The sequence below is a fragment of the Leucopleurus acutus genome (genome assembly GCF_964270905.1).
Source record: "Leucopleurus acutus genome assembly, chromosome: 9".
Taxonomy (NCBI): Eukaryota; Metazoa; Chordata; class Mammalia; order Artiodactyla; family Delphinidae; genus Leucopleurus; species Leucopleurus acutus.
The window spans coordinates 44984939-44993552 of record NC_139144.1 but is presented as its reverse complement, the minus strand read 5'-3'; the positions used below and the strand labels follow the sequence as shown (position 1 = coordinate 44993552).

Here is an 8614-nt window from a genome sequence, read left to right as displayed (position 1 = left end):
ATTCCACATTCATGGGGCCACACATCCTGCTCCATCTTGTCAGACACAAAAATTGGCCTTCCACGGATTTGGACTGAGGGCCGGGCCTCAGGGACTTATTGGCCGAGAGTCTAGAACTCTCTACTCCCCCCTCCCACTGCTCCGCTCCTCTTGGCTCCCTCTCGCCTTCCGTTCGGTTCCTTCCGGCTCCGTTCGGCTCCTCCTCCCTGAGGGAAAGCGGAGGCGAGGCCGGCGCACGCGCCCTCGGCCCCTGCTGCTCTTAGGGCCGCTCTCTGTCTGGTGTTTTCACTTCCTTCTCTTCAGAGCTGTATCCGGGTCGTTGTTTTCCCTATTGTTTTAGGCAACCGGCCTCGGATTGTGTAAATTCTGAGTCTTTTGTTGCTTTTGTTGCAGGCTAATAAAGTTTTTCTTTCGTTTATTTTTTTTCTAAGAGTTTAAACAGGGGAAGTTAACTCCCCAGGGCTGCCGGGTTAGCCGCGCTGCCTGGGCCGGAGGGCGCCTTTGGCCGGGGAAGCGCCAAAGGAAGCCGCGCTAGCGGCCGGGGTCCGTTCTGCGAGGACCAGGGGCCGGGGGGCGGGAGGGGAACCGCGGGGCTGCACCTGGGGCGCCCCGGTCTGGTCCGCGGCGCCGCCTATTTTTAATAGCATCTTTTGGACTCGTTTACCTTGGTCTCAGTCCTCGACCTCGGCGCTGCCTGGGCTCTCGCAGCCTCTCCCTAGGTCTACTCCAAACGACCACCTCGGATTCCTTAGTAAGTGTGTCGGAGGCGTCCGCGGGGCGAGAGGTCCATTTCAGTCCTTCTAGAAGTCAGGGCCGGCTGGAGCAGGGCGGGGGTGGGAGTGTCCTGCGGGAAGCTGGACCCTTCGTGGACCTCCCCCTCCACGGTCCGTGGGAATGAACATAGCTTCTCATACTCCCTGGGCTTTGCAATTTCTATTGACTGTTACGATGTCTCAGTGAGGGATTACAAGCGAGTTTCAGAAGAAGCAAGATGTTTAAGAGGGCCAGTTTCGATTTTGGTCGGCTTGGGTTCGTCTTTGCTGCACCTCGGGGCTGGAGCTGCCCGTGGAGCTGCCCGGCCCTCCCCAGCCAGTGTTCCCACCCCAACCTTCCCCCACACCTTTTGCTGAGAACTGAATTAAGACAGAGATTTGCACCACCTGCACGAGGTCATCTGTACCTTCCCTCAGTACCACAGCTCTCCCCCGTGCTTGCCGTGATTATGAATGACGGTGTAATGTTTTTCTCTTAACAGTGGATCGCAGCTCCAAGAGGAGGCAGGTGAAGCCTTTGGCAGCTTCTCTGCTAGAAGCTCTCGATTATGATAGTTCAGATGACAGTGATTTTAAAGTTGGAGATGCTTCAGGTAAATGTTTCCTTCTCGCTTCCCTTTTCCCAGCTTTCTGCAGTTGAGCTGATTTTCAGACTTTTCTTAAAAAGAATCCGTTTAATTAAAATGCCAATATAAAGTTAAAGCACATAAACTTTATTTTGTCTGTTTATTTCCCACCTTTCCCTAAGATCGTATCACTAGATACTGTCACTGCTTCTGGTTTTTTGATATTTACTTAGATAATTATCAGAGAAGGCCTTATTCCAAAGATGCAGTAAATACTGTAAATCACCTATACCTTATTAAAAAACAAACAGAAAGATACAAAGATGCAAAAGTGTTTTCTCTGTTCTTTACTTTAAAATATATTCATGCTTATTTTATGGACAGAGGGGAAAAAAAATCTAGAGATATCCTGAAGTAGAGTGACATCCTGAGAATAACATGAGCCATGAACAGCCCAGGAACAGAGTTCTTCTCTTTTCAGATCACTTGGCATCCTCTTGAGGGGAGTTTTGCTTTTTGTCTGTTAGCTCCTTTACCAGAATAGAATTGACCAAAGAAAGTTGTACTTTGGTAGGTGCTGGATCTTGTGGATTGGGCCTTTTAAAAATATGAGGTACAAAGTATGCGTGCTTGCTTGTTATATTTTGTGATTTTAAGAACAATAGACTTCTTTAAAGAGTCGTATATTCACATGGTACAAAATTGAAAAACAGAAAAGTGTGGTTTTCCTTTTATCTTCTGTTCATTGTAACACACACACGGACACATATATACATATAAAGTTTTCATTGCAGGAATCTGAGAAATACAAATTATGTTTAAATATTTTATGTGAAAAATACAAATACATGAACAATAAAAATTACTTAATTCTGTCCCTTTTGACAGAAATTTAAATAAAGTGAGAAATTAGAGCCCTTTCAGTCTTATCTTTTTTAACAGTTTTAAAATATTCTTCCAGAGAATTTTTGTTGCTTAGTCATATCTCTCTCCTTTCCTCTGGTTTTTCTTTTTCTTTTCTTTCTTTCTTTCTTGTTTTTTTTTTTTCTGTTCGGTATGGTAGGAAGGGATGAAATTTGGTTGTGTTTTGTTACTATTTTACTTTTAATGGCATCAGCAAGCAGAATTTGCATTGTGATTTACCAAGAACTTTTTGTTTCCACAATCTCATTTAATTTTTACAGTAACTCTGTGGAGGAGATATTATTTGACAGATAACAGGGGCACTGAGTTTAAGGAATTTGCATGAGGCCACTTAGGCCTAAATGGATCTAATCCAATTCTTTTGACTCCCAACATTTAGAATCTTTTTATTGCTTAGATCCTAAAAGTAGATAGGTGTGATCTTAAATTGAAACTACTTACTTACTGTATCAAGGTGACTAATTGAGGTTACTTCCAACAATCAAAAGTTAAGTTTATCTTGATCAATTTTTTTAAAACTTTACTTCTCAGCTCTTTCATCTCCCATTTCGTTTACTGTTGTTTGGTACTTCCAAAGAAGAGAAAGAAAGGGAAGGTAAAGGAAGTAAAATTCAAACCTATTTTAGTGCTCTTGGTGAAAACCTTGGCAGAAAAGAATATTCTTGGCTAGAATGTAGCTTTGGTTTGTCATGGTTGAGATTGTAAACTGACAAAAATAGTTAGGTCTCAGAAGTTATGACTTAATTTGAATACCATTAGGGAAAAACTCCAAAGCTTAATTTCTTTAAGTATTCCATAATTGTTTGTATGAAAATAAATCCTGACTTTGTATATAATTTTTCTCTTTGTTTATTGACATGTATCACTTCCCTTTACAAGGGTTAAAACAATCTAATGATACAAATTACTTTCTCAAAATAATGTTTGGTATCAAGCAAATTAGAAACTCCTGACCTTGTTAAAGCTTAATCATGGTTGATGGGAATTATCTGTTACTTGTGACAGTGGTAGAATGAGTTTTGTTAGTTTTTTTGAATCTCCTAAAAGCACTCAAAAATGTATACTTTCTGTTACCTAGTCTGCTATACTTGTAATTTACTTCCTGGGCCCCAAAGGTCACAAATTTATTTGTGTAGTTCTTGATATGTTATCATAACTGAGAGTTTAGAAGAGAATGATTTTGTTTGAAATAGGTATTAGTAGAAATTGAGTTGTATTTTACACTCTTGGTTAAGGTGCATTGTTGTCTCCCATAGCTGAGATGTTGGCTTACTCTAGATTACCAGTGTTTCCTGTTTGAATCCTTTCTCGTCTCTGTGTAAGACAGTTGGACTCTTACAGGAAATAAGACATTAGACTTATCACTGTTTTCCAAACATGCTGAAGTTGTGGGATCCCAACCCTATTTAGTAATAGGTGATTAAACTGGAGGTGGAGAAATAATAGCTAAATAATCATCTTTAATGATAGCTAATAATAATCTTTCTGATCATAGCTTCTTTCAGAACAATCTGTAGACATGACTAACTCAGTGAACTACTGACTTCCTTCAAACTTAATGTTAAAATGGTTAGATTACTGGCCCTCAAGTTTTAACTGATTCTGTGCATCAGTTTATTCTGATTTTCATTTTGAATTCTGAAATTCTGACGACAAAACTTCATATTTCTGTTTGGCTTTAAGAATAAATATAGAGGGACTTCCCTGGTGGTCCAGTGGTTAAGACTCTGAGCTTCCGGTGCAGGGGGTGTGGGTTCCATCCCTGGTTGGGGAACTAAGATCCTACATGCCGCAGAGTGCAGTCAAAAAGTAAATAAATAAATAAACAAGAATAAATATAGACATTTCTGAAAAGTTATCACCCTTGCTGATAGACATTATTTTTGTGCTTCTCAGATGATAACGTAGAGAAAGATAAATATTATTCAAAAATGACCTGCCAATAAGATTGGCAGGTGATTATAAAGAGTTAATAATTATCAGGTTCTACCTTTAGAAAATTGTGAACTAAAAATAGATCATCTTTTATTTTATCTTTAATGTGAAAGTAGGGCTAAATTTCTGATTTTTGATTGAGGACAGTCAATAAATACATTTTCAAATTAGTCCTAAAACAGTGTGTAAGTGTATTAGAGTTATGGTGGTAACCACCAGCAGAACTGTATGTAGAAAAGTGAGCTGGTACCATATGAAATTATCAGCTTTCTAGGTCTAACACAGTTGATTATTGGCAGTTTCATGGTTTGGCCTAGTTAAAGTGGTTATATTTGAGACTTGGACTTAAGATTGGGTATAGGATAGGAGATATTTAAGATAGGATTGATTACATTTAGTAATCTACATAATGAATGATTATGAAAATAAGTGCATATATTACTTTTATTAAACAAGACAAAATAGCAGTGCTGTGTCTTCCCAACCCCCTAGCCAAAGTAAGATGGCTAATTTTAGATCTTGAGCCATAGATTAGTTGGTCCAAATTGCCAGAAAGCAATTTAACTGCAAGAGTCAGGCTGAGAGTTTGCCTTGGTAGTATTTTGTGCTTAACTTCATTTGGCTAAATGGATCAAGATATGTTCATTGACCAACTGTAGCTTTGTTTAAAAGCACTTTGCTGGACGTTATGGTGAATTCACAAAGAAATAATGATAATGTTAGAATAATTAAATAAAATAGCAGATAGATGTTATAAGACATGATCAATCACTTGTGTAGTTCAAGTCTTTCAGAGGAGATGGGACTACTTGAGACTGGATTTACAATGATTCTTTGAGGAGATGAGACTTGAACTAGGAACTGAAAGAGAAGCAACCTAGGTAGGGGAAACATTAGGTGTTAAAAATGTGGAGGATGGGGCTTCCCTGGTGGCGCAGTGGTTGAGAGTCCACCTGCCGATGCAGGGGACGCGGGTTCATGCCCCGGCCCGGGAAGATCCCACATGCCGCGGAGCGGCTGGGCCCGTGAGCCATGGCCGCTGAACCTGCGCGTCCGGAGCCTGTGCTCCGCAACGGGAGAGGCCACAACAGTGAGAGGCCCGCGTAACGCAAAAAAAAAAAAAAAAAAAAAAAAAAAAAAAATGTGGAGGATGGAAAATATCGTTTATACATGGAGATCAGGTTTCGAGTAAAAGCGCAGTAGAAGAGATGAGCCTGGGGAAGTAGAATGAGGTCAAATTGAGGTCTTACATGCTAGACCAGTGTTTCTCAATCTCAGCAGTATTGGCATTTTAAGTTGGTTAAATCTTTGTTGTGAAGGCTTGTCTTTTGTATTGGAGGATGTTTAGCAGCACCCCTGTCTTCTACCTACTCAATGCTAGTAGCACTTACTGTACCTAACCCCTACCCTAACCCTGCCCTTTTGTGGCAACCACTGTCTCTAGACATTGACAGATGTTTTCTGTGGGAAAAATTGTACCCACTTGAGAACCACTGGTCTAGATCTCTAAGAAGATGTAGAATGACACAGCTGGAACTGGAGTCAGAAGTAGAAGATGAGTTGTGTTCACTGATTGGCTTTTTAGAAAGAGATATACTAGATGAGCTAAAAATGTTTCCAAGATGATAACTGAATAGTAGACTGGTGATCTGTCTGTTATCTGTTATATATATTTATAATCCTAAATACTGTTTGCACCAGATCAATAAACAGAATAGTTAAATAATTAAGGTTGATGAACAAAGATGATTTTTTATATTGCAAAGTTAACATAAAACTCTGAATTAAATCATATTGATTTTATTATTTAATATTTATCATGGGGGAAACTTAAGCATTGAATATTGTGAAGGGATTCTTGAAGGTTGGTTTCTAATCTCTGTAATTGTAAAACATTTAACTGTCTGTTAGCTGAAATAGCTATAGCTTAGAGAGGTTTTGATATATTGTGTTTTTTTTTTTTTTCTTTTGCGGTACTCGGACCTCTCACTGTTGTGGCCTCGGCAGGCAGACTCTCAAACACTGCGCCACCAGGGAAGCCCTGATATATTGTGTTTGAGAAAGGTTACCTTTTATTTAACTGAATAGGAGGTAGGGATTTCCATTTTAAAGATTTTTCTTCTAATGTAAACATTTTTATTGTAGACTTAACTCTGTTCTTATGCCTGAAATAGCTGTATTTGAAATATCTGGTTTATTTCTCTAGTCTGTTATTACTTTTTTCTTTTATTTAAGGTTGTAAGAGTGATGGATTTGAAACGTTGTTTGAGTTGGTAGGAATGGGAAATTTTTCATTACAGCCTACAAAAATAGAATTATAGACAGCCAAGGACGGTGATTTTCTCATTGTCATTATTACTAAGTAGTGCCATAACTAAATATTGTTTATCTCCATCCCTCAAGTGTGTATGTACCAAAAAGAACTTATGACTAATCAGTTGAAGAAGTTATTTTTCAGAAATCAAAGAAAGATAAAATTTGATATATTCCTGATCCCAGCAGTTGGAGTATGGAGAATGTGATATATTTGGAGAATGAAGGGTTGGGTAAGCTACTAGGATTTAATTCATGGAAAAATCTCACATTCTTCTAATAATGTTAACAAATATAAAGCATTTAAATCTTTTTAAAATTCTGCTTTCTATTTAGGCATGATAACAAAACAAAATCAGAATCAAAGTGTATCAATTTCCCTGTACTTGTAAAAATAATCGATTGGCATTGGCAACAACAACCAAAGCAAAATTGCAGAAATTCTTGACATTTTGTAAAATTTACAACTAATAGCAAAGTTGGATTGGTCTCAGTTTTGATCAGGAGCCCACGTTTGTGCCCCACTTGATCGTTCTTTTATATCTACTGTTGTGTTTTTATTGGTGAAAATTATTAGGAGTACTTTTTAGTTACTTAAGAAAAAATTCTACAAGGTTAATCCAGAGGGAAAGTTCCTTTTCTCCATTTCCCAGGGCTGTTAATTATAGCATTGCTTGCTTTAGTCAGTGTGCACAAGGATCTATCTTTGCCTTAGAAGCGTTTGGTCAACTCTGCTTATTATTATATCCTTATCTAAAAATATCTAGGAACTATTATTTTTTACCAGGGGTATTTTTCTTGGTAGGTTGGATTTAATTGTTGTGAGTGGTATAAAAAATCATTTCTTTTCCTAATGATTTGTAGAGCTGTTGGACTGAAAATAAGTCCCCTATTTGTAAGTGACATTGGGTCCACGCTCTTTTGGAAATTTAAGAAGCTCACAAATCCAAAGATGTTTCCTAAGTTTGGCATGAATTTATTTGATGGTAAAACCTGACTGGAACTGATAGGAGTTTATTTGTAGCATTTACTTATCATACTTGTAAATATTCATACTTTTCACTGCAGATGTAACGTATTTGATTACAGTACAGTACCATAGACCTCACTGGAGGTGTTAGTGTAATATATTGTGCATACACAATGCTACCTTTCTAAAATCTGAAAAAATCTAACTTCTGTAACGTGTGGCTCCAAAATTCAGATAAGGGATTGTTGGCCTACATGATATTGCTCTTGTGTCCTTTACAAGATTGTTCAGGATGAGAGTATTTTGTCACAACAGTCCTGAATAAGATGTAGGCATCTGTATGATAATCTTGAGATTGACAGTGATTTTATAGGTTCGATCAATATCCACTAAATGTTAGTCTTTATTTTTTATGTGATTTAACTTGCAGGATTTTTTTCATCAGCCATTTTTAAAGGATTTCTGAGATATTTTAGAAACCAGATACTAATTACAGACAACTTTTTTTTACTTTGAACACCCAGGTAATTATAGAGGCTAACACTGGTTAACAGAAATTAAAATGGTATGGAAACATGAATTTTTTTCACCATTTTATTATTACCCTTATCTTGGTTATAGGTGCAAAATATTCATCACCCTACAGATTTTACTATTGATGTTGGCTACAACTTGACTGTGACTGGTTTGTTTCCCACTTCCTCCTGCTCCCCTTCCACCAATAACCCTCTCCACAAATATTTTAGATTTTTATTTATTTGATTATGTGTAAAGAGGATTAGAATGTTCCTGAGTAGTGTTGGTCTAAGAGGGCCTGAGCTGCCCTAGACAGGAATGGAAGGCACTTGCTAGAAAGCTTATGGTCCTGCATGAACTCTTTAAAATCCTCAACCTATCTTTTTAGTGACTACTGTGCTTGCTCATTTCTGAGATGGATTAGGTTTTTAAAAAATGCATTAATCTCTTTCATTCTAGGGTCTGTAGTAGTTACTGCCTAGAATTTTTGGAAGTTTAGGTAACTCTTTTATTGATATGAACAGTATCCTGATAATCAGAAAAATTGATAACTTATCTTGCAACTTCCATTTTCTGTGCCATTGCTATTGTCTGTTTTTCACTTGTGTATTTGGTGA

At 37.9% G+C, this 8614-nt stretch overlaps 1 protein-coding gene across 6 annotated transcripts in view; it reads left to right on the top strand.

Moving 5' to 3' along the window:
• The first annotated feature begins 350 nt into the window (after positions 1-350).
• PHF14 (PHD finger protein 14) overlaps positions 351-8614 on the top strand; it is a 200271-nt gene continuing 192007 nt past the window's right edge. For all 6 annotated transcript variants that reach the window (XM_082846594.1, XM_082846593.1, XM_082846592.1 and 3 more), the window contains exons 1-2: positions 351-751; positions 1256-1366. In XM_082846594.1, the coding sequence (XP_082702720.1) occupies position 751; positions 1256-1366 (112 nt within the window). In that variant the 5' untranslated portion in view covers positions 351-750. The remainder of the gene's footprint in view (positions 752-1255; positions 1367-8614) is intronic.